Raw genomic sequence first — 27,813 nt, forward strand, 5'->3', positions numbered from 1 at the left:
GGTCTGCACCTAATGCAGGAGCTTCTCCTGGTCCACCCAAGCTCCGCTTAACAAGCTTCTTCTAACGGTCTGAAGAACAGAAGGGCTGGCACTCTGAGATCCCCTCGTCCCCCACACCTCACCATTGACTCCAAGTCATCTGAGGCCAGCTGCAGAGCGAGGGGTACTCGCCCCCGGTTCCTAAGTGGCGGCATGAAAGCCCCCGAGTCGTGTCCGAGGGGCCGGAGCTGAATCTGACCCCCTGAGCACACTTACCTTCACCCGGGAGACCCGTAGGGGTCTCTACCACAAAGTTCCCCAGGGGCATCCCCCAAAGGGACTTTATTTTGGGGGTCCAAGAGGCCGAGGGCTATTGAGGAGCTGTGCCAGAGGAATCACAGACGAAGAGGACTTGCCTGGTAATTGGAGTGAAGCTGAGTGAAGAGGGAGGGGAGAGGACATGGGAAGGAAGGAGAGGCAGACAGACAGCCACCATCACCAGAGCCCTGTAACAAACCCTTGGGCACACAATCTCTGACCCCACCTTCTGCTTTCCGACTGGTGGAGAGAAGGAGTGTCCCGAAGGCCACCAGGCGCAGCAACAACCTGCTGCCCCAAGCCTGCACCATCCTCACTCTAATGCTCCGGCTCAGGACCCAGAGGGCAAAGCCACCACTTCATTAGACGAAGAAAGACTGAGCAGCGGGCTGGTAAGGTGCTACCGGCTGCTAATTTCTTTAGATAAACCAATTTCACCTTCCACCTCCAAATCATTACCCCAAAGTAACCAAAATCAAATCCTACAAGTAAATGAATAAATGCATACATACATCCACAAAGCAGTTTTGGCCAGATTTCGAAAACAGGTGCAAAATTATTTCTCCTCTTTACTTGCTTTGATTCTTCTTAAATCACAAAAACACAAGTGTACACAAATGCTGTGGAAATATCACAGTCCCTGGCATTTGTGCAAGAAAGGAATTTTTTTATTTCAGTTGGAAAAAGAGGATTTTTTTTCCAGTACAGCAAATATTTATAATTGTCAAATTTCAAGGAGATCGTAAAAACATTTTGTTAAGAGCAATAGCTATAGGGTTAATAAAGGGTGACTTTAGAATTACAGTTTCTTCTATGGGAGGCTACATTTTCTTTGCCATTATAACAGGCCAATTACACACGTACACTAACTGTTGTCAGAATGGAGAGTCAATTAAGGCAATGACTCTAACCTTTAGGCACCTCGAAGATGCATAAAAGATGGAGGTGGAGGGGGCAAACAACTCCCACTGTTCTTTGTAACGATTTAAGTTTGGTGAAAATACTACAGATACAAGAGGTTTACCCCCTTGAAATAAAATAAAGGCCACCCTACCTCTAGGATAACCCAATTAAATGTAATACAATTTGCAGTTTTGGTCGGCTTCAGACAAGGGAAAGCCCCGTGCCCTCATCCACATTCATCCGGAAGCTCTCCTCTATGGTGCTACCGTTTCTGGCTAGCAACCGGAAAGGGGAGAGACCCAAAGGCTCCACTGAGCAACGGAACCACGTGACCTCCTGCTCCACCTGCTGCTGAACACAATTCACTCTATTTCTGACATAACAGACTTATTCCTTTCTGCTGGGACGAAGCTCCCTCGCCGCCTTTGGTGCCCAAAGCCATCCGGGCAGTACCTCGGTTAACGGGCTGATTGACTGACGATCTTGTGGCCGGCCCCTGGAGAGGAGGGTTCCTATCTGCAGGAGCCTATCCCGCTGCCCCTCAGCTGACAGTGTTGGATCGGGAAGGTCCGACGTGGTAGAAACTGACCAATTACTTAGCTACAGGAACTATTATTTTTTTGATACACCCAGAGAAGCCAGAAAGAAGTGATGGAGACCAGTGCTTCCCCATCTTTTCATTCTGGAGCACTCCAAGTGCTTCTCCAGCTGCAGCCCCTCTCTACCCACCCTCTGTGAGTCTGTGGCCCATAAGGGGCCTGGCTATGCTGAGACAGAGCAGCAGAGGGGTCCTGCCTATCAGACCAGTGCGCCCAAACCGTTAGGCACGCTGGGGGCCAAGTCCCGGCCGCGGCCACTCCATAGATTGGGGCCGTTGCTGGCTCCGGAGCAATCCCCACTAGGAGATCAGCAGTGACGGGATGGCCTTCGGGGACTGCTGTCCATTTGCAAATGATCCCGGCTCTACATGCCCCCATTTTGATTGATTACCTGACTGAAGGAGTTCAGAATACCCTCAACAACTACTGGTAACACTAAATTTCTGGGGGGTGAGGGGAGAACTGTTTACACCTCAAAGTTATTTCATAAATTAGACTCAAAATAGGGTCATAGACCAAACAGTACACTTAGACACAAAAACTGAAACACAGACCCAGAAAAAACTGGCTAGACCCAAGTTCAGGGGCAAATCGATGGGAGGGTTTGCCATTGTGGGGCCATTACGACGAAAGCCAGCAAGGGAACGGAGTCAACAGCAGGGACGTGTCAGGAAAGAGGCAGGAAGGAGTCTTTCTCCTGTCCTGTACTCCGTGCTATTCAGCCCCTCACTAGAGGACTGTGTCCAACTTCTAAAAAGATGCAGGGAGACGAGAGGGCCCAAGAGTGAGAGACAAATAACTGAGGGACTTGGACATAGGTTCTAGGGGAAAGATCAAAGAAATTAGGCTGTTAAACCCAGAGAAACAATCCCAAGAGACACAAATAATGGTCAAGGAAGCGTTTTCCCAAGGAGGAGGCCGAACATTTTAAACACAAACACGAGGGACTGGCCTTAAATGGCAGCAAGAGCTCCAGTGAGACCCAAGGAAGGACTTCCAAACTCCCCGGCTCCCTAAGGAGGCTGAGGGATCACCTCAGTGGCTGGAGATCCTCTAGCAACAGTTAGATCGACCCCTGTCTGCCCTGGGCATTTTCCACATTCAGCTGTGGGTAGCAGGGGCTGCCCTGGAGTTATAACTCTAGGTTCTTCCAAAGCAATACAATACCAACAGTATTGCCTGACATGGAGAACTAAAGTGGAAGGATATATCACAGGCTAGAGAAAAGGGGAGGAGTTTCAAACCTTCCCTTTAATTGGGCAGGGCATTATGTTTCCTCTTCTCTGATTTATATTTTATGCCAGTTTCGTAGGATTACTATATCCAACTGTTTTTTATCAATCTTTCATAAAAACTACAGTTCCATTTGGGCTGGAAAAATCAATGTTCTTAGCAAGAAATCCCAAGGAATCTGTCCTGGGCCCTCTTAAAAAAGAGAAACCGAGAACACTCCTTAAAAGACCTCTAGTCGCTCTGAGGCTCAGGTCTCCCTGAACACATGGGATATTTTACACTGTGCTCTTGGCAAAGAACGTGCTACTGTTGGCTCCAATCAGAGATCAAGGTTTCCATAGACTTTCGCTTCAGTGTACCTAGGTTCTGAGCATGAAGCCCCACTAGATTGTCACCTTTTAAGGGGGGGATCAGGTCTACCGACCCTATTGCGTTGTATGCTCCCAAGCGCTTAGTACAGTGCTCTGCACACAGGCTAAGCTCAGTGAATACCACTGACTGATTGATTGAAGCCTCAGTATCCCACAGATGGGTTCTTTCTGCAGGTGCAGTTTTCCATTCACGTGGTATGACTCCAGACCGTCTCAGCGTCTCAATCTCAGAAAAAATGCATGTTTGCACTCCTTACTTTCCAAGGGATAATATTTGTCATAAAAGTCCAAGACATATTCTTCGGTCTTAAATCCAAATTTTTGGTACAGTAGCATAGCTGAGTTGCTTGCTGAGACGTGAAGAGTGACGTCTTTGCCCATGCAGGTCTGCCAAAGGGAGGAGAAAAAAAATGAACACCAAAATGAAAAGGCCTCTGGGAAAATGAGTAGGTGAAGAAACACTTTTATGTTTTGGTATTTAGTTAACTGCAGAATCGTGAGAAAATGGGAACCCCAAAGACATTACAACACATAGCAGCAGCGGAAAGAGGATTGGAATTTGCTGCTTCTCAAAACACTCACAAGATGACCTGGGAACTTTGCAATGTTTGGATATTTTGTTGTGGGTTTTTTTTTTTCCACCGAAAGGAGAGCCCAGGAGTGAGTTTATCATCATCAGTACTAATGCATCTACACTTTAAGTGTATTTAAATGTCTCAGATATATCAGTTTCAGACACTTATGAATAGCTAGAAGAAACAGCAAGGATTAGAAATTCTGTTTCTGTAATCTTTTACTCTTTCGTCCACCAATTATTCCCCACAGGGTCCCATAAATAATAATAATAATAATGTTGGTATTTGTTAAGTGCTTACTATGTGCAGAGCACTGTTCTAAGCGCTAATCAGGTTGTCCCACATGAAGCTCACAGTCTTAATCCCCATTTTACAGATGAGGTAACCGAGGCACAGAGAAGTTAAGTGATTTGCCCACAATCACACAGCTGACAAGTGGCAGAACCGGGATTCGAACCCATGATCTCTGACTCCCAAGCCCGGGCTCTTTCCACTGAGCCAAATAAGGTTGAGACCTCCTCCAAAGAATTGGCATTAAAAGTTAAGACTTGGATTTGGCATGAATGGTTTTCTCACACTTTTCAGTCCTTCTGGAAGATGGAAAAACTCCCAAAAGCTCAGGAAAAGAAATGGGTACACAAAGGATAAACTACAGATATTGAAGCAGCACGGCCTAGTGGAAAGGGCAAGGGCCTAGGAGTCAGAAGACCTGGTTTCTAATCCTATTTCTGCCAACTGCTTTCTGGGTGACCTTGGGCAAGTCACCTAACTTCTCCGTGCCTCCGTTTCATTAACTGCAAAATGGGGTTGAATATCTGTTCCCTCTCCTACTTAGACTGTTGAGTCCCAGATGGGACAGGAACTGTATCTACCCCAGTGCTTAGAACACTTCCTGACACTTAGTGAGCACTTAATAATAATGTCACTGGATGACATTCCTGAATATAGTTCTAGTAGCAGCAGCAGCAGCACTGATTGAGGGTCCACTTAGTGCAGAACACTGTACTAGACACAGTGCTTGGAAGTACCTCTTCTGTAAAATGGGGATTAAGACCGTGAGCCCCATGTGGAACATGGACTGCATCCAACCTGGTGATCTCCTATATACCCAAGTGCTTAGTAAAGTGCCTGGCACCTAGTAAGTGCTGAATGAATGCCATTTTAAAAAAATGTGAAGAATAACCCAGTGACATATTTCCTGCCCACCATGAGCTTGCACTGTCTGGGGGAACTGCATTAGTCTCAAATCACCACCCTCAAAGAGAAAAAATCTTTCCAGAGAATCAGGTCGATACAAATATAAAGGAGAAAGCAGCCCTAGGAAGTACAAAAATCCACAGCCCCAATTCTGGGCCAACCAAGTAGATCTGGGGACCTGAAACATTCCTTTGAACTCTTTCCACGAGCTTGAGCAAGTCCACCAAATCATCACTCCATCTTCCGCTTCTTTTGAGCAGCTCAGACCTGGCTAGTGTTAGAAGGGTACTCTACCCACGTGACTGGCTGCTGGAGAAAGTTAGGACTTAGGATGCTGAGTTCACTCCCTTTCCCTTCATGGAAGAGTAAAATGCCTGGCCTTTAAAACAGAAGCATCTTCTAACCATGAACTTGCCTTTGAGTAGGAAAGCTAGTCAGACCCTAAGAGACTACTATGTCTAGTTGGGATCATTACATTTTAAAAAGGATGCGGAGAAACTGGAACGGGAGGTGGGAGAGGGGTCTGGAGAGGTGATAAAAATGATTAGGGATGAAAAAGAGATCTTATCAAAAATGTTAAAGGAATTGGGATTGTTTAGCCTAAAAACAGAGGGCTAATGATTGACAGATTATTTTTATGAGGAAATGGGTCTTCCCTTGGGGCTGGGGCTTGGCCTAGCACAAACTAACCCCAGGCTACAGGGAAAGATTCTAGGAAACCCACATTTTTAATGCCAACTTCCACTCTCGTTCTTTGCCTGTGCAGCCATAAAATATTTTCTTTACAGTTCATGTGAGGTAGCTACAGATCAATAACCAGAATGGACAACTACAAAAGTCTCACCACCATCACAAACCATCAACAGTTGGAAACTTTCAGAGAAAGTCATCATAGGATTCTGCATATTTTGGGAGTTTGGTAAACATTACTAACAATGTAGGGAGGTATCTGCCTAAGAGCCCCCATTTCAAGCAAATGGGACGGCTCCAGGGGAAATACCATGGAATTTTAAAGAAAATAAGCTCTATTAATACAAAATAATAGATCAGAAAAGCCTTGAAGGTGAGTTAAATAATCAATCAACCCAGAGTACAGCTTCACAGTGATGATGCATCTAATGGCAAAGGAAAAGAAGTAGCCTAAAGAAATCTAATACCTGTGCAAAGAGAAATATTTTCAAATATGATTAAAATCCTTATTCACCAGCAGGCAAATTTTTTTCAGGCCCTGAGCTTCTGGATCCCACGAGTAGTTTTCTATTTCTTTATGGACCCTGGCATAATAATGATCACTTTTATCTGTAGCCTGTGGCTTCCAGTTGACATATTTAATTTTTTGGCAACTACTCTACTAGACCATTACCCAGAACACTAGCTAGGTTACTTTCAAATTCCTCAGGGAAACAAAGATATTAGTTATGGTCTAGAATAGTCAAGTACCTGAATAAGATGATAAATCATAAAAGTAGCAATCCCTGCTCGCCTCCACTCAGGATGGACAAACAGAAAAGAGATGTAGGCTTCATTGTATTTCACATCAGGGACCATGAAGCCAAAGGCAATAATGACTTTCTTGTAAAGGACGACAACACTGAAATCTGGATACTGCAGGCATTCTGACAAGTCAATTCCTACAAAGAATGGAAGAAAAAAAGACAATACAAACTGAAGGGAAATTTTCCACAGGTCAAAAAGTCACTTCATTTTGTAGTTTAATAAATATCAAAATGGTCAGGGGGTTTAAAAGGTCCAGCTCCCCTAAATCCATGCTCATCAACTGATGCTTTCATGCCCAAGTGGATAGCTATATAGCGTCTACATATTCAAAACAACAATCAAAAAAAAACCTAAAGCTATTTTAAATGACTCAAAATCAATGTGGCCATTTTAACCGCCAAACTAACCATATGCCAATTATACTCTAATAAAACAGACAATGTAGGTCATAAGAATTAAAATAAAGCCTCACTCAACTACAAATTACAAAGATGAAATTAGGTGCTCTGCTACTAGGAGAAATTAGGAAAATTTTATAATTATTTTTAAACAAGAGCTGAAACAACTTCTTCCCGATTCATTTGATTTACCAGGGCCCTAAACGCCCATCAACTCAAATCATTAATGCAAAGCAAAATAGAAACCCAAACCCACGCGATGCATACATTGCAGCAAAAACTCAAGAATCCTTTATGTTTTTAACAAAGGACACAAAGAGAAGCAGACATCTGGTAGGTACCTAACAAAGTTTACTTATTACAGTTCCTCAAATTGATGCTACTCTTTGATCTCAGAAAACTAAGAGGTGCTAACAATTCTCCGCTGAATTCCTATTATGCCTCACAAATCAGTGGACTATCAAACAAATACTTACCGGTGAAACAAATGTGTAAGAAGACTATTTAAGCAGAGGACATAGCAGAGAAAAATATGAAACTTAACTAATCTTACCAGGCCAGAAAAATTCATGACACATCGAGTTTATAGTTGGGATATGATTTGGACGGACGTAGCAATAATCAATGGGGGCTTCAGGCTCAGGCTTCCAGTTTGTGTCATTTTTATACGGATAGGTCCGAATCTCTGCTAGCAGCTGGAGTTTGGGAGGTTTTGTCTCATAATCACGCCTCCAGGGATCATAGAAAACAAATAAAATGAATGTTATTGGGGAAGATGACAGAGAAAGATGACACTCTCCCCACCTTTCAAGCCTTATTAAAAGCACATCTCCTCCAAGAGGCCTTCTCCGACTAAGCCCTCTTCTCCCCTACTCCCTCCCTCTCCCTTCTGAATCATCTATGTACTTGGGTCTATACCCTTGAATCACTTGGCATTCACCCCACCCACGTCCCCCCAGACTTATGAACATAGCTGTAATTTATTTTAATGTTTCCCTTTCTAAACTGTAAGCTCCTTATGGGCAGGGAACCTATCACTCCCAACTGTTATATTACACTTTCCCAAGTGCTTAGTACAGTGCTCTGCCCACAACCAGCACTTAATAAATACTATTGCTTGACTGACTGATCATAGTGCTAGGCTTTCAAGAAGGAAATGTGCAGTTTTGATTTGGACAGTGAATTTCTGGTCTTGGTTCAAAAATTGCTTGACATTCCAGTCACTGAGACTGCCAACCAAAAAAGTTTTCTCTTGAACTTAATGCTTGATAAGAGGATCCAAGGAGAGCAATGAGGCTGTCCATTTTCAATTAGAGAACAGGCATAAGAAGTAGCAGTGCGAGTTTACTTGCCATATGCCATTTGTGATCCAGGCCCTAGAAGACCCATCTATTGAACCAAGAGGAGAGTTTGGTCTCCTGGGTCTTCTTTCATCTTTTTACCCTTCTGCCCAAGGCCAAAGGTGGACCCCACTAGTGGACAGGAGACTCTCCTGAGGTGCCTAATTTCACAAAGGCCATCTCGACAGCTTTTGGTCTCATATGCAATAAAATGTTTTATGACAAAATTTAACTAGAATCACTACAGCCTTTACCTTGGGGCAGAAATGAAACAGCTCATTTCAATAAGAAAGTTAAGTACAACTAAAAGCAAGTAAATAATCGTACTTATTTGTTAAGCATTTACTAAGGGCCATATGCTGTATTAAGCACTAGAATTTTCATGGTTTTATTGATTATGTCAAAATAGCCTTGCAGCATTTGCTATAGTGAAGGGTACCCAGCACTCTCCCATTTTATTTTCTCATTTTCTTACTTCGGGGTGTCAGAGACCCTAGATGGCTTTGTTCTAATTTTGGTACTTTTAAGCGCTTACCCTAAGCCAAGCACCACTGTATTAAGCACTGGGGGAGACAAAAAATAATCAGGTTGGACAAAATCCCCTGTCCCACATGGGGCTCAAAGTCTAAGTAGGAGAGAATAGGATTGAATCTCCGTTTTGCAGATGAGGAAACTGAGGCACAGAGAAGTGAACTGAGTTGCCCAAAGTCACAGAGCAGGCAAGTAGCAGACTCTGACTCCTAGGCCTGAGCTCTTTCCACTAGGCCATGCTGCTTCCCCCAAAATACAGTATTGTCAGGCTCTTCTCATTCCAAAAAGCCAACTTCTCTGCACCACAGCAAGGCTGCAATTGAAAGATAAATACATTCGGTCTATCAATCGTATTTACTGAGTGCTTACTGTGTGAAGGGCACTGTATTAAGCACATGGAAGAGTAAAATATAATAGTAGAACATAGTTGGTAGACACATTCCCTGCCCACGAGCTCAGACTTCGGAAGAGCAAATCCTTCTTAACGAAAGGCTTTATTCATTCCAACAGGAGAATCCGCCAGGAAGGCCTCCGGAGGCCAAGGAGTTTCAGCTACCAACACAAAAGTTCTTCCTGTGCCAGTGGCACAAGTTTGAAACTAGTGTGAAATGCAAGGTTCTAGGTGGTCTCAAGCTGCTGCCATATCCCTAGGGAAATCCTTCTGTGTAGAGCTGGACTGAAAGTTGCCTAAGAGTTAGCCTTCCCTCTGCTTCCAAAGAAGAAAGAAATACTGGGAGTTGGAGCAGAAGGACCTGTTGGAAGGAAGAATGAGAGCCTATCAGAGGCACACAAATGAAAGGAAAAGGGTTAGTAAAAACAGCAGACGGAGGAGGGGAAAAGATTCATCGAGGACAATATGAAAAAAGTAAAGACACCCTCCAGTGCCACTTTGAAGTCCCTCTACTCCCCTAAACTGAGATCTCCCTCTCAAAGAGAATTAGCAAAGGAAGGCACCGACAGTCTTCATTAGCAGTCTTGACATCCATCCTCTCCTGACGTATACCTGATATAAGGTTTCAGGACCCGCGATGTGTAAGGGCTGACAATACTATGGTCTGCCACCATATCTTCTGATCCTACCAATCGATATAAAAATTTAGTAGTCTGGTGCCGAAATCCCTTCCTGGATGGCAAAGTTGTCTACAAAACAAATAGATATTGGTTATATAATAGGCCATGGTAAATTTCAGAAAGTGTCAATTAGTAAATATTATTAGCTTAATTTTCTCTGTGATATAATAATAATAATAATTACAGTATTTGTTAAGTGCTTACTATGTGCCAAGACCTGTGCTAAATACTGAGAGAATATGGATACTTTTGAGTTCCTCATTTGAAGGTCACAAATCCTTTTTTCCCCTAAGTCAAAAAACTACAAAAAAAATCCAATTTTTTTTGACAAATGCATCTCAAAAATATAATTTACATTTCACAGTACCTGAAGAATATTTTTCAATTATGCTTGCTTGGGGAATTTTCATTTAAATTAGTACTTAAAATCTCAACCATAAGGATTCATCAAGACACTCAAATTAAAAATTAACCTCTTTGTCTTGAATTTAGTTGCCATGCATTCTGAGTCACATAACAATAAGATACGTGCTTTTGGGCTTCTGGCATAAGAATACAAATAGGTGGATTGCAAAGAAAATAATGAAGATTGATTGGAAAGGGTGAAGTAAATTTAGAAGACTAAACTCTTAACACGCAATATTATCAGTTACTCAGGAAAACAATAATTAGATTGCATCACCTATTACAAATGTTAAAAATGTTAAATTACATTCAGATCCAGGCCAATATTTAACATCAAAACCAAGTCGATAACACCTCACCACCTGAAAGTTCTCATTTCGACTTCTAAAATTTCATGTTGCTGTTTGGCTCAAGCACTGTGTCTGTACGTCAAAAAGTAGTTTACATGATGCTATGAGCCACTGCAATGGGCACAGATCCAAAGTACAAAAGAGTGACATTCCCTTTTTCATCAGGGATGAGTGGGAAATGAAAGCAGATGAGCAAGTATTTCTGTATGGAGCAGGAGGTAGAGAGATGATGACAGAATAAATCAGAATAAAACCAATACGCTGGCTCGAAACAGGCAGAAAGGAGCTGACAAGAGCCAATTCTGTTTGACCGAAAGCTCCTTGTGGGCAGGGAGTGTGTTTACAAACTCTTCTGCATTGTACTTTTCTTAGTACAGTGCTCTGCACACAGTAAGCATTCGGTAAATACGACTGACTGCCTGTTAACGTTTGATGAGCCCTGATCATGGAGAAGTCAGAGGCAAAGTGCAAGCCCCATCAGTGAAAGTAAATTTAACGCCAATTATATTTCAAATCCAAAATTTCAACTATTCTGTTTCTATCTTCTCCTTTAAAGAGATTCCTAGCACAGAACAAGTGGCCCGATTTCACCGGCCTCAAGAGCTGTTCCTTGAAGACCTGGAGTAGCAACCAGGCAGGTTAGAAAGGCAGAGTCGGTGGCATTATGTTTCCCTGCCTTCCCACTTTCATCATTCTTCATTCCAGTCTTTACTCCTCCATTTCTCCCCCTCAACTCTACCTGGCCAAAATGAAGAATTTACCTGCCTTAACAGCTTGGCTTTGTTTTTGCTCCTCCGCTTCGCATTTGCTCTGTCCCTGGACTACTCCCTTTAATTTGGAAAGGAGCCTACATTATTTGTCTCCTTGCTGACAATTGCAAGAGCGGTATCTACCTATATACAGTTTCTCCCCGTCATCCCACACGGTCCTCTTACGCAGGGCCAGGAGTGGACAGGGTGGCAGAAAAAGTGGCTGTGGTCATAAGAGGGTTGGCACTCTCCGGGGAGCTAGCGAGTGGACGATGGCAGCAGCACCCACTCTGGTTTTTCAGCTTCTGAATGTAGCTGTGGGACAAGGAGCACTGGAGGGCGGCCAGCAGTACATGAGTCATGGGATGTTCATGCAGGCCCCAGGCGGTCAATAAATAGAGAGACAGTTAGAAAGTGACCGTTCTTTGTGGCTTTATTCCTTATTGGCTAAGGTGATCATGAGAAAAACCATAAAGAGGGATCTTACAGAAATATAACTGTTCATTCAGGTTTTATGGGGAACCGGAAGGAGAGTTCCTCTGCTAATGACAACAGTCCCTGTGGCATTCATAGAAAATCCACTCCCCAAGAAAAAGAAGCACGTTCACTGTGGATTTGTCTAGGCACTGATTTTTCCGCTCCATTCCCCCAACCTTTGAAAAATTTCCCCCCAAGTTTTTCAGGTTCAGGACCCTGTTGTACAGGGCGTGGCACACGGTAAGCACTCAATAAATCCACTACTGACTGAATGCAGGCTTGGGCAGTGCTCACCTGATATCGGTCTAGGATTCTGAAATCCTGACACGTAGTTCTGTATGTGGCACGTCCGCCGGGATACCTGGAAGCTCCACCTTCTTTGGCTCCATAAATCCCATCCACCAAGAGAAGAGCAGCATTAACAACCTGGTCCAAGTCAAAGAGTGGCAATCCCCTCTCTCTCTTAGCCTGCCTCACGATCAATTTGCGCTTCAGTCTCCTGGCCTCCGGAGTCATGGTCACAGCATTGGGACAGGCCTCAAGTCGCCTCAGAAGAAGCTTTTCTTCATAGATGCTAACGGGTGTGTACTTGGGGCCTTTCGGTTTGTTGTCCTTCTCCACTTGGGACTTCCTCTTTTCTCGCCCTCGAGCCTGCGGTGAGGTGTTGGAGTCCTCAGTGTCTTCGCTGTCCACTTCCATCCTTTCATTTTTCTCTTCCTCGCTCTCTATCTCTTGTTTTATTTGTTCAGGGGGCTTGACTTTCTTTCTGCCCCCTACCAAGGGCCCAGAAGCTGACGCTCCACTGGGAGGCGGAATATATTCTATTCCTGGGTCTATAACGCCGTCCCCTTCCATCTCTTCATCATCTTTATGGAGAATCAAAAAACAGCAGCATCAGGAGAAATGTGTGGAATCAGATAGACAGATAGGATAAACTATTCAGAAAGACTGAACAATAAATCCAACTTTTTACAGGATGTTCTTTTATGCTAACTGCCACCTGGTTTGCTCCAGTCAGCTCTTGAAAGGTCAGGGATGGATTATCTAAGCCCTTTGCTCCTCTTAGCTGCTTCTGTTTTTTTTTACTGTATTGGTTAAGCACTTACTATGTGCCAAGCACTGTACTACGCACTGGGGTAGGTACAAGATAATCAGGTTGGACACAGTCCATGTCCTACAAAGAGCTCACGGTCTTAATCCCCATTTTACAGATGAGATAACTGAAGTACAGATAAATTAAGTGACTTGCTCAAGGTCACACACAAGAAATTGGCAGAGCCAGGATTAGAACCCAGGTCCTCTGACTCCTAGGCCTGTGCTCTTCCCAATTGGCCATGCTGCTTCTCCTTTTCTCTCTTTCTATTCACCACTTTTACTACTTCATTTTCCATTAGGCACTTCTACCAGAAAAGGGAAGGGAAGCAATGTGACAGTCAAGTCAGTCAATTCTGGATGTTAGTAGCTTCTGAGAAATGTTTGATGGAAAGGAGATTAAAGCCAATGGATAAAATGAGAGCTGGGGATTCAGGAGCTCTGCATTTCATTTCCCCCTGTTACTCTTGTTTCCCATTACCCTCAGGGGCCCATGAGGTGACAGTATTTTAAAAAGCCATCTCACTACCTTTCTTAAGAGTGTGATAATCCAAGCACTGGGAAAAATTCTCATCTGTTGCATTATGCAGCCTGTCTTGATGTTTTCTGAACTGAATCACTGACACTGAATCACTGACTGAATCACCGAAGGCACATCTCCAAAGGCCTTCCCTAGCCCTCATTTCCTTTTCTCTCACTCCCTTCTGCGTCGCCCTGATTTGCTCCCTTAATTCACACCCCTCCCTCAGCACTTATGTACAGATCCATAATTTATTTATATTAACGGCTGTCTCCCCCTCTGGACTGAACGGTCGGTATGGGCAGGGAATGTGTCTGTTATATTGTACTCTCCCAAGCCCTTAGTACAGTACTCTGCACACAGTAAGCACTCAATAAATACTGACTGATTGACACTGTTTCTTACTGCATGATGTCTTCTCATTAAATTGCATTTTCTCAGCAATGCTGCTGAATGTTAACAAATACTTGAATTGTTTTTGTAGTGGTGGTGATGGCTTGCACTGAGCCATTCACATTCTCTGGCCCAGTCCTGCTGCCCCCAAAGGTAAATGTTGCTAGAAGGCTGGCAAGGAGAACAGACCTCATCTTCGGCCTCAAGGGTAACTCTGCTCACAAATACAATCAGGGAGACAAAGGAAAGGCTCTAAGGAAGAAAGGAAATAGATGGTTCTCACCATGAAACAAGGCTTGAGGCGGCATAACATCTGGAATAAGATCGGCTTCAGACAGCAGACTAGGAGTGGCCGAATGAGAGGCGGGTGTTCCGGGAGCAGAGAAATCCAGGGAAGGAGAAGGAGAAGGGCTAGTCAGAGGGGTGCGGTCAGAAGAACTCAGGGAGGAAAAGTCAATAACTTCTCCTTTCTCGAGAATCATGTCCGGTCGCCGGCCCCGACTAATGAATTTGACAGGGGTGGATGAAGTGCTCCTGTCAAGAAACCCTGCTGCCTCTTTCTGGGCTCTCCGAATCTCCTTGGCCTCCTGTGTGCGTGACCGCTTCTCCTTCAGCTCCATGGCTGATTCCACGGGATTGCGACTCACTCGCTTCCTAAGCCCCTCCACTGTAATGATGGGATCCAAAGGTGGTTTGGATGCTGTTAGAAAAGAAAGACTGTTTAAACAATTTGACAAGGATCAGGGTGAGCCTATAAAAACAACATGGATGTGAGGGCTTTGAAACAGAATAAAATGACCAAAGAAACTTTTTAAAAATCACAGTGGGTACAGACAACTAGAGGTAGTTCAGACATGAAAAAAAATATGCCTGGTAAAGTAGATGCCTTCCTAAGATTAGATTAACCAAAGATTAGTCTTTGGTTTACCACATTTACTTCCATAATCACCCCACTTTTTTGCGTAATTTTTCCGGCAAAAAGGGGAAGGGCTATTACATGGAGAATGAAGTCTAAAAATAATGGAACAGGAGAAAATAAGAAGAGGACAAAAAAACAGAGGAGCAAAGGATGAAGAGAAACATGAGAGCACTTGCTTCTACTGTACTCTTCCAAATGCTGTATAAAATAGACACTCCATGAATTATGGTAACCATCCTTCTTCCCTTCTACACTTTGGAAAAAGAAAACTTTGCAGCTAGAGCCTGTCCCCAGGGTATCTTGACCCCATCTTTTTTCCTACTTCAGCCCACATGTCACTACCACTGCTTAAAATATTTTGTCTTAAAAAAATCAGGGGGCAGGGTAGAGGCTATTTATGCAAGTAAATGCAGTATTTAAAAATTAAATCATATAAAAATATGCCATAAAGAGCACACGGAGTTTATAACTCTAGAGAAAATTAACTCTGTTGGTTGAAATTAGGGTTTATCTTTTATCTTAAAACTCAGTTGACTTTGGCCTTTCTGGCACCTTCAGTATTGCTCTGATAAATGTCACCTTTTACTTTCAGGGAAGAGGCAGAAAGCTTTTCTCCCTCAGGTTTCATTATTGGAGGCTTGTTGTGAACGAGTTTCCACCATCCTGGTTCTCCAAATTCCTGAGCCCCGGAGCGGAAGAACACAGGGCTTCCCACAGAAAGACAGCCCGCTACGGTGCTCCACCATGTTGAAGTCTTTTTCCTAAAAGATGGAGACAAGGAATAATAATAACAACGGCACTTAGTAACTGCTTACAATGTATCGAGCACTAAGTGCTGGGGTAGATACTAGTTAATCAGATTGGACACAGTCCCTGTCCCACCTGGGGCACACAGTCTAAGTAGGAAGAGCAGGTATTTATCCCCATTTGGCAGATGAGGAAACCGAGGCAGAGAAAAGTGATTCACCCAAAGTCACACAGCAAGCAATTGGCAGATCTGGGATTAAAACCTAGGTCCTCTGACTCCCAGACCTATGCTCTTTCCACTAACCTACACTGCTTCTTAGAAGGAAATACCAACACCATGAATTATGGGCTTCCCATTTAAAGCTAATGCTTCAGTTGGACAGAAACCAACTTCTCTGTGGATCTATCATGATAGACGTGAGCACAGGTAAATAGTTCATTTTGCCTAGGGGGACCAATGCTTCTTCCAACAGCTTTTCTGTTCCTGGTTTTCACGTACCAAAGCAGGGCTGGAACTGGATGACTTGTTCCTTGAACACAGTTAAGCCTCAGGGCAACTGCAGACTCCAGAAAAAAATCTTTTAATTTCTAGAGCTCATTTTTCAAAAGATGGTTTTAGTTTTAAAAGATGGATGTGTAAGTGGCTATAGGATACTGTAAGGATTCCAAAACTCCCCCTTAAGTCTGGGTACTATAATGAATACAAAATTACTGAGGGCTTTGAAAAGAATCAAGAGAACTGAGTGATAGCAATATAGGAACATCCCTTGTTCACTTTCACTAAGAAAATCCACATGCCACAGGACAAAACTAAAACTATATCTTCCACCAAAACCTGAACAAGTGAAGAAAATACTGCTTTAAAAGGAAAAAGGAAAAGTCCGCAAAGGGGAATGATGGGAAAGGGCCATTTGGTAAAGCATTTCTGGCTCTCTAAAATACATCGGTTCTGTTAGAGCACGTGTTCATTATACTATTTGAGGAGAACACAATGGGGGAATCAGGTAAAAATTTTTTCACAACATGAATCTGTCCTGGGTCCAACATGATGTACAGGTAGATTCAGTGTTGGAAGAAACGGCTGTGCACATGAGTGTGACATCAGTCAAGGCAAGATTCCGCTACGCTTCTGCCTTTGCCTCCCAGTACTGATATATTCCTTCGACTCTTGCACCTTTTCAGTATATAATATGGTAAAATAACAATAATTGGTAAGAGTGTAAAGCATTTTGCTAGTGGTAGACACAGCAACAATATAGAAACATATCAAAGCATGTCATTCGCACAGCCGACTTCAATTTACAAAGAGATGGGTAGAAGACAGAAATCCTCAAACATGTCAGTCAAACCAGCAACTTCGATTACAAAGAGATGAGTAGGAGAGAGAAATCACCATCTGTTCTTTTCAGCTTGTGCACATGAGGGTGGGATACAGAGAGGGGCAGGAAAGGTCTCCAACTTTGGGAGAGAAGGAAGGAAAGAGAAAAGGAGCAAGGCACTTTACCAGGTTTCTTAGGAAGAAGCAGTATTCCTCATTGGACGAACAGCGGCCTTGGAGGTGGGTTTCTGGGACCGGCCTCTTTCCCCTAACACCCTGTTCTCATGGACCCAATGAAGAGCACTACCACAGGGAGCCCCTTTGGTAGATTTCCCTTTTTTAAGACTAGAGTCCTTTACACTGGCAACTCCTTTCCAACCACCACTAAGCAATTTAGAAATGAGAATGACACCTCCTGAAAAAAATCGCTCCAAAAGAACACTTCCTCTGACTTCAGATTCCACTTCTCACTCCTCTCAGTGTCTTAGCAACAGAACCTGAAGAGCTTTTCTTCATCTGCGTAGTGAATTATTGTGGAAAAGAATGCAGAAGGCTAAGAAACATTGAAAATCCATGTCTATGCTGGTGGAACTATTGCTAGGTTTATTAGTTGTTCAGGAGATAATGACAATGCCTACTGATCCAAAAAGCTTAGATAAAATTCAGCAGAGAAGCAGTGTCACCGACACAAGCAATCTCAAAAGCCCGACACAAATGCTGAAGGATAGACAAGACCTCTGACTATGAGATACAGTTTCATTATCTCAATGCAAGGTGCATATAGGTGGGATGAACTAAAAGTGTAGGAACCAAAGTGGATGACAAAGGCAATGAGTTATTCTGTGATATGCATTAGATGTCCTGGAAAAACCTGCTCTAATGAAAACGTTCTGTCAGCTACTTAGGGAGCACTCTCCAAAGCCCTCCAGGAAATGCACTCACTATTGTGCCTTTTGTCTTAAGGACCCCTCAGCAATTGTTCCAGGATTTTACCCACTTCTGAGACTCAGGAATCAGGGCTTACTGGATTTGGGGTTCCTGGAAAAGAGCCAAAAGGAAAGCCTCCTCAAGTAGGTAGGTTAATATTTCTAGGACACATTTTTTTCTTCTACCTTATCTTCTCGCTCAGTGACTTTAATGGCATTGAGGTTGCCTCAGTCCCTCCTGGCCACGGTGGCCTCTTCCATCTCTATCTTGACTTTGTGACTATTTGCCTTGTTTAAACCCTTCTCTATTTATTGCCACCACTTTCTTCCACTTTCCTCATCCCACCAAAAGGCTAAAACTCCTCTCTCTTAGCCTGATCTGTGAATGATACCATATTCATGAAGTGTCATGTTACTTATCAAAGAAAATGACCTCTGCCTCAAATCTCTGCTGTCCATTTCATGTGATATAATGTATTTTACTTTTAAATATTTCCTCTTAATAGTTTATCTCAGTTCACTAGTTATCACTTTCTTCCCTTTTCCTACCATCCCTGGTCTCTTCTCTAATCCTTAGTAAATTTTGCCAGATTGATGACAGTTTCAAGCTCTGCTTTTCTAGAAGTTATTACTGAAACATTATCAATTCTCTATGTTCCATAAAAATATAAATCTGGATGCATGTTATTCTTTTTCATTTAATGTTTACCCTGGAAGCTACTGCCAATATTACTTTTTTTCCAATTTTTCCATCAACATAATTTTTGAGATCCAGCTAAATACATAGTTTATCTTTTCCTAAGTGAACGTTTCCTTTAGTTCCTTTTGATTACTTTCAGTATTTATGCTAGCTTTCCCCCTTTTAAAGGTTTAGTTTGCCAGATGTACTTCCTTGTACATCCCATTGCTGTGCTCTCTATCTTCATTTCCACTGAGACCATCTATTTTCCCCAATGTGGGGAATCAATCAATCTACAGGACCCAGCGTTTGGTGCGAGATAATTTGGACTGGGTTCCTCAGCTTGGAGTACCTTATCAAAATGATGTTTCTGTTAGTTTCACTCTCAACTTCACTGGAGAGAGCAATCTCCTTCCACAATGAAAGGTGATGTCCTGGAAGGGGTTGGGTAAATCTGATATGTTTTATCCCCTCTCATTCAACATGCCCACTCCCAAATTTCAAATATAATTACTTTACCTGCTCCCTAGTAAGAATGTCCAATGTTTCTCAATAAACGAACAAATATCTTCTTTCCACCTGAAGTAGCCTTGACGTCCAGTTCCTTCCAGAGACAAATTATACATGGCCAACATCACAACCTGAAGCACAGACAGAAATAACACCTGAAAAAGGGACACTTGGGGATTTGGATCACCTAGGAGAAACCTTTCTAACTGTAAACTTAAAGGAAAAGAACAGTAAATCTCAAAATTTCCAGGAGATAGGAATTTTTGATTGGTTTATTTTGGCTTACACTTCACTTAACATTATTCATCCATTCCGAATGCCCTTAAACACCACCCTCTTCCCCCAAGAAAGCACCTCAAAAAAGAAAATAGCTTAGAAAAGACCTGAGAAGAAGAGAATGATTTCACCAATGAACTCTTCTTCACCAAATCTAACTCTATCCCAATCCTCCTTGACCTCACAGCTCTCTTTGACCCTATGGACCACCTCTTTCTCCTGGAAATACTATCTAACCTTGGTTTCTCTTCTAGTTCTCCTCTTACTTCTCTGGTCACTCCTTCTCAGTCTTTCCCGCCAGCTCTTCCTCTGCTTCCCACCCCGTGGCTATTTCTCATGGCTCAGTTCTGGGTCCCCTAGTATCTCAAGCTACACTCTATACTAGGGGAGGACCTCATCTAATCTTACAGCTTCAACTACCACCTTCGGGCAGGGAGACCCAAATTGACATCACTAGTCCCAACCCCTCTCCTTTTCTGAAGGTCACTTCTCCTCTTGCCTCCAGGATGGCTCTTCACAGGTGTTTCACTGATACCTCAAGCTCAGAATGTCCAAAAGAGTACCCTCAATTGTTGCTTCCAAATCCTCTTCTCCTCCTAATTTTCCCATCACTGTTGACAATATTACTACCTCTATATCTCAAGCCTGCAACCTTGGCATTATCTTTTGTCTCCTCCTGCTCTTTTGATCCCCACACTGAGTTAGTCACCAAAACCTGCTGGTTCTTTCTTCACAGTGTCTCCAGAATTGGTCCCTTCTTCTCTATCCAACTACCTCCACGCTGGTCCAAGCACTTGTTACATCCTGACTCGACTACTGCAACAGTCCCCTTGCAGACATCCCTGCCCCTGACCCCTCCCAAGTCCATATTTCATTCTGCTGCCCAAATTACTGTTCTTACGCATCATCTTGCACATTTCCCGACTCCTCTAAAACCTTTAGTAGTTACCAGTTCTCTCCACATTAAGCAGAAACTCCTGACCAGTGGCTTCAAGAAACTCAATCAGCTATCTCCCTTCTACTGATCCTCACTCTTTTCCCACTTTAAACTCACACACTACATGATTTGATGGACATCATATATAGACAAGAATTGTGGCCTGGCAGATCATAGTTAAACCTTTTTTCTTAGTTCAATATAAGTTAAAAAGTATTGGTCTTTATTCTCCCTTCTGGAGTCATCTATCAGTGGTATTTACTAAGCATTTACTGTGAGCAGAGCAATGTACTAAGCATTTGAGGGAGCACAGTAGAGTTGGGAGATATGATCCCTGCTCACAGAGAGCTTGCAGCAGAGTCTGAATTAAAGGAGACCCAAAGTCTCTAATCACCATAAATCCAGAATAGAAAAAAGTTCTCCTCCATGCCACTCTCTTGCGTCTGTTGGAGTTACATCCTGTTCCAGCAGAGAATTTGTTGCCAGACCCTAGCTAGAGGTGCAGTCACTCTCTCCACAGCTCACATATGTACCTCTTTCTTGGGGTTCCGGGAGAAGTGCCAAAGGGAATACCTTCTGGTGTTAACTAGCAATTGAGAATTGAGAGTTAATAACATCAGTTAAGCACAATCTTTGTGTGTGCGGTGTGTCTGGTGGTCAGAACAGTAGGCTCCACAATGAAGGGCCTTTAAGCAAACACACATACACACCCCCCCCATACCCTGCCCCACTCCTGCCCCCATGCCCACAGACAAACTGAACCACCAGAGACATTATGTTGTCCTTAGTATTCAAACCATATGTAAATTGAGATGTGCAGTAAGTGACAATTGAAAGTTTAAGTTTGATGATTTGTTATAGTGCCCTGAAGAACAAAACAACTGAATGTGATTATTGTGGTTAGGGTAGACAGCACTTTAATGGACCTAGCTAGGTGACAACAACTACTAGAATGACTCACAAGAAAGGAATGCTGATAGAAGTAGATAACCGTATTGGTACATAAGCAAACGACATTCTTGACTTTTAGAATGTAACTTTTAGCTTTGTTTTTTGGAACTTACTTTTGGCTGGCTTGACTTTCACCTGGAAATTATGTAATTTCTCTGGTTCTCTGACCAGCAGAAAGATCACAGCTCAGTATTTTATGTGAAAGGAATTTTAGGCTTGAGATTTTCAGGAATCACTCAACTCAAATTCACAAACAAGAACTCTTTTCTTACAGAGATCCTTTGTTTATCATGATCAAATGATAAAGTGAAGAGCGTATCAAGGGGAAAAAAACTACCTTTCAGAGATTTACTTTGTCACTAAGGAATCTTGGCCAAGAGCCTGTTTTCGAGAGGCGCGTCAGAGAGCCAGTCCTCAGGCTACAAACAATCCATTGAGGGCTGCCCCTGCTCCACTGGCCAGGAGGAAGCAAGGCCAGGCCCTTCTCCCTTCCACCTAATCCTGCTGCCAGCTCTGGCTCAGAGTTCAGATTTTCCTCAGTCCGCTCAGGGACCGGTGGAGGTCAAGGTCATCTATGGTGACAGAGTGAGATGCTTTCAGTTTGGCTAGTTAACTCTCTGAGGACAGGGATCATGTCTACTAACTCTACTGTGCTCTCCCCAAGTGCTTAGTATAGGTTTCTGCACAAAATGTTCAAAAAATGCCACTGGTTGAGTGACTGGGTAGGTCTTCCTAGCATGCATACCCCTGCCTCCACATGCCTCCCCATCTCCTTTCTCCTCCCCTGGCATACCCTGCCTCATTCTAAAATTAAAAAAATTTGATGGAAAAAAGCTGCATACTCTGGGAGGAGTGTGTTTAGCTTCTTCGGCACTCCTCCACCTCACCTCTCCCCACTGCCAGCTCTGATTACAAGTTTTTCTTAAGAAATGCTGCCGGCAAACAACTCTGGGTTTGACCCTTGTTATCGGCCCAAGGAAACACTGCACTCAGTGGCGTCGTCATTCTACTGCGATGGAGATTTTTATTTACCTGCTGCCACGTCAGCCTCAGCCTTTCAAATTGTTCTTTACCATCTTCGGAGCAATCTGAGCAAGTAAACCGGAAAAAGTTATCACCCTTGAGGTAGCTGAGTTGTTCCCTAAGCTGACCTAAAGCAGAGAAGGAAAAAAAAAAACAGTTTAGTTTGCCTTTTTTTTTTTTTTTAACAGAAGTTGTGTCCAAAGTTTGGACCATATTTTAAACCATGAGCAGGCCAGCTTTTTCTTCCCCGGTACACACTTATACTTTCCTTCTGCTTGCTCATTTTTATTTTCTCCTGCCCAGCACGCCCGAAAGCAGGGGGGAAAATGGTTCTGGCTCTCATATAATAATGATGATAATAATGTTGGTATTTGTTAGGCACTTACTATATGCTAGGCACTATACTAAGTGCTGAGGTGGATACAAGCAAACCGAGTTGGACACAGTCCCTGTCCAATGTGGAACTCACAGTCTCAATCCCTATTTTACAGATGAGGTAAAGGAGGCACAGAGAAGTGAAGTGACTTGCCAAAGGTCACACAGCAGACAAGTGGCAGAGCCAGGATTAGAATCCATGACCTTCTGACTCCCAGGCCTGTGCTCTATCCACTACGCCATGCTGCTTCTCCATATCTAGAGTAGCAATTTGTCCAGCTTTAAATCAGATAGTCCAGGCTTTATCTGGTCTGTTCCCTACGAGGGACATTTATGTCTGGCATTTTCACTACTAGTGATGCTCCCTCTTTCTCTCTATTCAGAGAAGGTGGTCCAGGGTTCAGCCGAGCACCTGCCTCTTGGCATTCTGGTTGTCCCCCACCTCATCCTCCAGCCGGGCTCATGGATTACCATGGACAAGAACAGAGGACAGAGCAGAGATCACCATCCGAAATGAGGCTGTCAGGGACTCTTCCCAACAGGCCTGGCCCCTGACCACTTTTAGCAAGCAGAGACTAAGAGACCTAAGCTTTGATCCTCCACACCCTCCTCATACCCCACCGCTAAATCTCCAATTAGGACAGAGGCAAAAAGGGCGCCAATCTGTGGCCCTGCCAAACTGGTAGTTTTCTATTTTGCAAAATTATTTGTTTTTTTACTATTATTTGCTAAGCAACATCGTGAGCGATAAGCATTTATAAAATAGTAGTTCTTATCAGCCAGAGAAAACCATTTAAATAAAAAGGGATAACGTATTCCTCTCCCTCTCCTGAACTATTCGATCTCTTGCACCGTTCACTGAATGACCCAGCTCCATTGTCTTGGGAGACTGTTGTTTGGATGGAGAAGAGAAAATTTGGAAAAAGGAATCAGCCAGATTGATGCAGATTGGATTTCTTGTAGGTCCATTCTTATCTAGGCACATCATCTGTAATTTTCAGGCTGATGAAATAGGACCCGGAAAAAATTTAGCACATAGACTTAAAAAATTTGGAAATTTCTATTTTATTTTCCCATGGATGGGTTGCTTATGCAATCATACATTCGTACATAGTACAGAGTTGCCCATATTTGAAGTAGACTCTCCTGAGGGTGAAATTAATCAACAATCGCATGTGTGGTTGAAAAGGCCAAAGACAATCCCAGCCACATGGTGAACAGGAAAAGGGTCTCCTCTGTCATGTTTAGTGTTTCTAAGGCCTAGCAGTTTTCTCTTCAACCTCTTTTTCGCTCATTCCTTACAAACCTTTTTGCTCACAGAGCTGCTTTCTTGAGAGTTGCAAATTGCTAATAATTGCAAGTTATTTTCAGCCCAACAGATTACTATTTAGAACAAAAGGAGAAGTTGGAGAATAAAATTATCTCTATTAATTTCCTGCAGCTACAATGTTTGAGTGTGGCTTCCACGGAGACAGGGACAGAAGACCAAGTTGGCAGGGAGAGGTAAGGAGAAAGCAGCAGAAAAAGGAGACAGACAGGCACTAAAACCATCAGAAAGAGGGAGCCAGGCCCCCCCCCACACACACACACAAGGGAGCCTCAGAGCCTCAGTGTGCTTACATCCACATAGTCGCCACCACCTTGGAGAACACAACTGGGCTCGGAGCTGGCCCTGGCCCCCAATACCGACTCTGTGCCAAGCACTCTACTCAGCACTGGGGTAAAATACGAGGTTGGACACAGTCCCTGAACCATTAAGAGGGTGACAGGCATTGAATCCCCACTTTATACATGAGAAAACTGGCCCTCAGAGAAATCAAGTGACTTGCCCAAGGTCACACAGCAGGCAGGTGGCAGAGGCATGATTAGAAGCCAGGCTATGTGCCCCCCAGGCCCGCACCCTTAACATACTCTCTGATCCCTCCGACTCCTCCTGAGGAGCAGGAACACCGAGGAAGGTTTGGGGGAAAAGGAAGGGGAGAAAGGAGTCAAGACTATTCTTAACTATGAAAAGCAGCAACCCAAACCCAAAGGCAGCAATGGCTGAATCATGGCCCAAACACTCCCTCTGGGAGTCAAGCATACATCCTGTCCCCTTTTCCAAGGATTTCACCATGGGTAGGTACGGCAACCATTTTTCATGAGAAGAGGTTTTTCTATCTTAGGAAAAGTGGCTGATTCTTCAATATATATGTGCTACATTTACTTAAAATGAGATCCAATCACTTCAACATACTAGAAAATATTTCCTCCAACACAGAGCATTTGAACTTTGGCCATAATAAAATGGTTTGGTTCTTTGCATATGTTATGTGATCAACTAAGGGTTAGAAAAAGAACGTTTTCTTTCTGGATTCTAATCCCGACTCCACCAGTTTGCTGTGTAACCTTGGGCGAGTCTCTTAACTTCTCTGGGCTTCCTTTCCCTCTGTAAAATGGGTATTAATACCGTTAGCCCCTTGTGGGATGTGGACTATGCCAGACCTGATTACCGTGTACCTGTCCCAGCACTCAGTAATAATCATCATGGTATTTTTTAAGCGCTTACTATGTGTCAAGCACTATTCTAAGTGCTGGGGTCGTTACAAGATAATCAGCTGGACTCAGTTCCTGTCCCACATAGGGCTCACAGTCTCAATCCCCATTTTACAGATGAGGGAACTGAGGCACAGAGAAGTAAAATAACTTGCCCAAGGTCACACAGCAGACACTTGGTGGGGCTGGAATTAGAACCCAGGTCCTTCTGACTCTCAGGCCTGTGCTCTATCCACTAGGCCATGCTGCTTCTAAACAGTACATGGTTAACAAATACCCCCCAAAAAACGAACAAATAAAATTTCTTTCTGTTAAAGGTCTACTCCTCTTCCCCTGGCAGAATGACCAAGTAATTAACTTAGGAAAGAAGAAACTGGCACCCCAAATAAAGAAAAAATGGGAGATTCTTACTGGCTGGTATCCATTTTTGGCACTTCTCACAGAAGTAGGACAACTCCTCCATCCAAGAGGAGTCCCCTTCATCACTGTTCAGAGAGTCCCCGCTCTGATCATGAGATAAGTCCACGGAGGCTTGGTCTTCCGACTCGACAATCAGGAGGGTCTCACCTTCCACCTCACCCTCCTCCAGGCCCTCTGACGTGGATGTTCTAGTGGCTTCATCATCGTGCCGACTCATCAGTGCCCTCATGTGAAGGTTATTGTCCATCCTTGCTTGGGCCAGGTAGAGATTGCCTTCTGAAGTCCATGGAACTGGTGACCCAGAATTTCAAATGCTACTTACCAAGGTATGAAAAGGGGGAGAAGCACAGACGAACCTACTTTAGAGTGGTCTTTCACTGACAAATCCACTCAGATAATTTTTAAGTATTTTAAACGCCAACTGTCTTTCATATAAACATATGTAGGGGAAAGCTAGGCTGAGGTCTTCTTAAATTTGGGGAATACCTGGCCACATAAAAAACAAACAAAAAAACCCCACTGTGTCACTCAGGCTTAATTTTCACTTCATGGTTTGTTTTTTGAGACCCATTTGCCAGAAGCACCCTGTCTCTTTCTGCTTCAAAATGTTTCGTCAAAACAATTTGTTCTTCCAAAAGACGGATGTTTTCCTTTTTCCGATTTTGCCTTTCAATGTCTCTGACTACGCCGTTTCGAAGCCTCTGAAATGAAAGAAACCAGAGATGTCATACGAGTTGGTGGGTGATCTTGGGAGATTGGGGGACGGGGGGTGTCCAGGTAAATTGGGGGAAAGGGCATGGTTGGGGAGGTCAGTCAATCCAATATTCAGGATGGGGGAGGGTCTGCTCAGTAATAATAATTATTATAATGATGGCATTCGTTAAGTGCTTACTCTGTGCCAAGCACTGTTCTGAGTGCCAGGGTAGATATAAGTTAATCATTGTCCCACGTGGGGCTAACAGTCTTAATCCCCGTTTTAGAGATGAGGTAACTGAGGCACAGAGAAGTGAAGTGGATTGCCCAAGGTCACAGAGCAGACAAGTGGCAGAGAAGCAGCATGGCAATGTGGCCAGAGCATGGGCCTGGGACTCAGTAGGTCACAGATCCTAATCCCGATTCTGCCACTTGTCTGCTATGGGACCTTGGGCAAGTCACTTTACTGCTAGGTGCCTCAGTGATCTCATCTGTAAAATGGGAATAGAGAGTGTGAGCCCCACATGAGACAGGGATTGTGCCCAATCTCATTTGCTCGTATCCACCCCAATGAAGCAGCGTGGCTCACTGGTAAGAGCCTGGGCTTTGGAGTCAGGGGTCATGGGTTCGACTCCCGGCTCTGCCACTTGTCAGCTGTGTGACTGTGGGCAAGTCACTTCGTTTCTCTGTGCCGCAGTTACCTCGTCTGTAAAATGGGGATTAACTGTGAGCCTCACGTGGGACAACCTGATGACCCTGTATCTACCCCACTGCTTAGAACAGTGCTCTGCACATAGTAAGCGCTTAACAAATAAAGAAATAAAATAAAGTGTGGTATTTGTTAAGCGCTTACTATGTGCCAAGCACTGTTCTAAGCGCTGGGGGATACAAGGTGATCAGGTGGTCCCACGTGGGGCTCACAGTCTTCCTCCCCATTTGACAGATGAGGTCACTGAGGCCCAGAGAAGTGACTTGCCCCAAGTCACCCAGCTGACAGGTGGTGGAGCCGGGATTCGAACCCATGACCTCTGACTCCCCAGGCCGGGCTCTTTCCACTGAGGCACGCTGCTTCCAGGCGCTTAGTACAGTGCTCCGCACAGAGGAAAGGCTCCTTAATCAGGAGGGAATGAATGAATGTGGGGGCGCATGCGCAGAGCGGGCGCCCCCCCCCCGGAGTGGGGGCGCATGCGCAGAGCGGGCCCCCCGGAAGGGGGTGGGAGCGCATGCGCAGAGCGGGCGCCCCCCCTCCCCCCCCCGCCCCCGGGAAGGGGGCGCCGCGGGCGGGCAACGTCACGTGCTCCTGACCTGCCGGTCCTGCTGCTGCCGCAGGTGCACGCCGATCACCGTGCCCGCCGTCAGCACGACGGAGAGCCCCAGCACCGCCCTGGACGCCCTCGACATCCCTCCGGGGCGGCGGGGAGGACGCCTCCCGGCACGGGTTGGAAAACCGCTGCCGGAGGAGGGGAGGAGGGCGGCCGTCGCGGGGGCGAGCCCGTCGCGCCGTGC

At 44.2% G+C, this 27,813-nt stretch overlaps 2 protein-coding genes across 2 annotated transcripts; both read right to left on the minus strand.

Moving 5' to 3' along the window:
* Positions 1 to 848: 848 nt before the first annotated feature.
* Positions 849 to 26,128, minus strand: KAT14 (lysine acetyltransferase 14). The gene is made up of 10 exons (XM_001514611.5): positions 25,606 to 26,128; positions 22,294 to 22,412; positions 19,107 to 19,228; positions 15,497 to 15,678; positions 14,282 to 14,698; positions 12,288 to 12,859; positions 9,945 to 10,081; positions 7,624 to 7,799; positions 6,616 to 6,806; positions 849 to 3,790 (listed from the first exon to the last, which is right to left on the minus strand). The coding sequence occupies exons 1-10, from the start codon at positions 25,859 to 25,861 to the stop codon at positions 3,617 to 3,619; spliced, it is 2,346 nt and encodes a 781-aa protein (XP_001514661.1). The 5' UTR covers positions 25,862 to 26,128; the 3' UTR covers positions 849 to 3,616.
* LOC103171221 (protein PET117 homolog, mitochondrial) lies at positions 26,120 to 27,813 on the minus strand. Its single transcript, XM_029072424.2, has 2 exons — positions 27,613 to 27,813; positions 26,120 to 26,315 (listed from the first exon to the last, which is right to left on the minus strand). Exons 1-2 carry the CDS (start codon positions 27,706 to 27,708, stop codon positions 26,139 to 26,141), a joined length of 273 nt encoding a protein of 90 aa, XP_028928257.1. The 5' UTR covers positions 27,709 to 27,813; the 3' UTR covers positions 26,120 to 26,138.

This window comes from Ornithorhynchus anatinus, chromosome 9 (assembly GCF_004115215.2).
Source record: "Ornithorhynchus anatinus isolate Pmale09 chromosome 9, mOrnAna1.pri.v4, whole genome shotgun sequence".
In the NCBI taxonomy this organism is placed as follows: domain Eukaryota; kingdom Metazoa; phylum Chordata; class Mammalia; order Monotremata; family Ornithorhynchidae; genus Ornithorhynchus; species Ornithorhynchus anatinus.

What these genes read in the sequence shown, in the direction of transcription:
- KAT14 (XM_001514611.5), bottom strand. Translation starts at nt 25,861, where the DNA reads ATGGACAATAACCTTCACATGAGGGCACTGATGAGTCGGCACGATGAT. An exon ending in GCCTCAAGCCTTGTTTCATG is followed by an intron (nt 12,860 to 14,281) that starts GTGAGAACCATC and finishes TTCTCCATAAAG; the next exon opens with ATGATGAAGAGATGGAAGGG. An exon ending in GAATCCTAGACCGATATCAG is followed by an intron (nt 10,082 to 12,287) that starts GTGAGCACTGCC and finishes TTTGTTTTGTAG; the next exon opens with ACAACTTTGCCATCCAGGAA.
- LOC103171221 (XM_029072424.2), bottom strand. Translation starts at nt 27,708, where the DNA reads ATGTCGAGGGCGTCCAGGGCGGTGCTGGGGCTCTCCGTCGTGCTGACG. An exon ending in GGCAGCAGCAGGACCGGCAG is followed by an intron (nt 26,316 to 27,612) that starts GTCAGGAGCACG and finishes CTTTCATTTCAG; the next exon opens with AGGCTTCGAAACGGCGTAGT.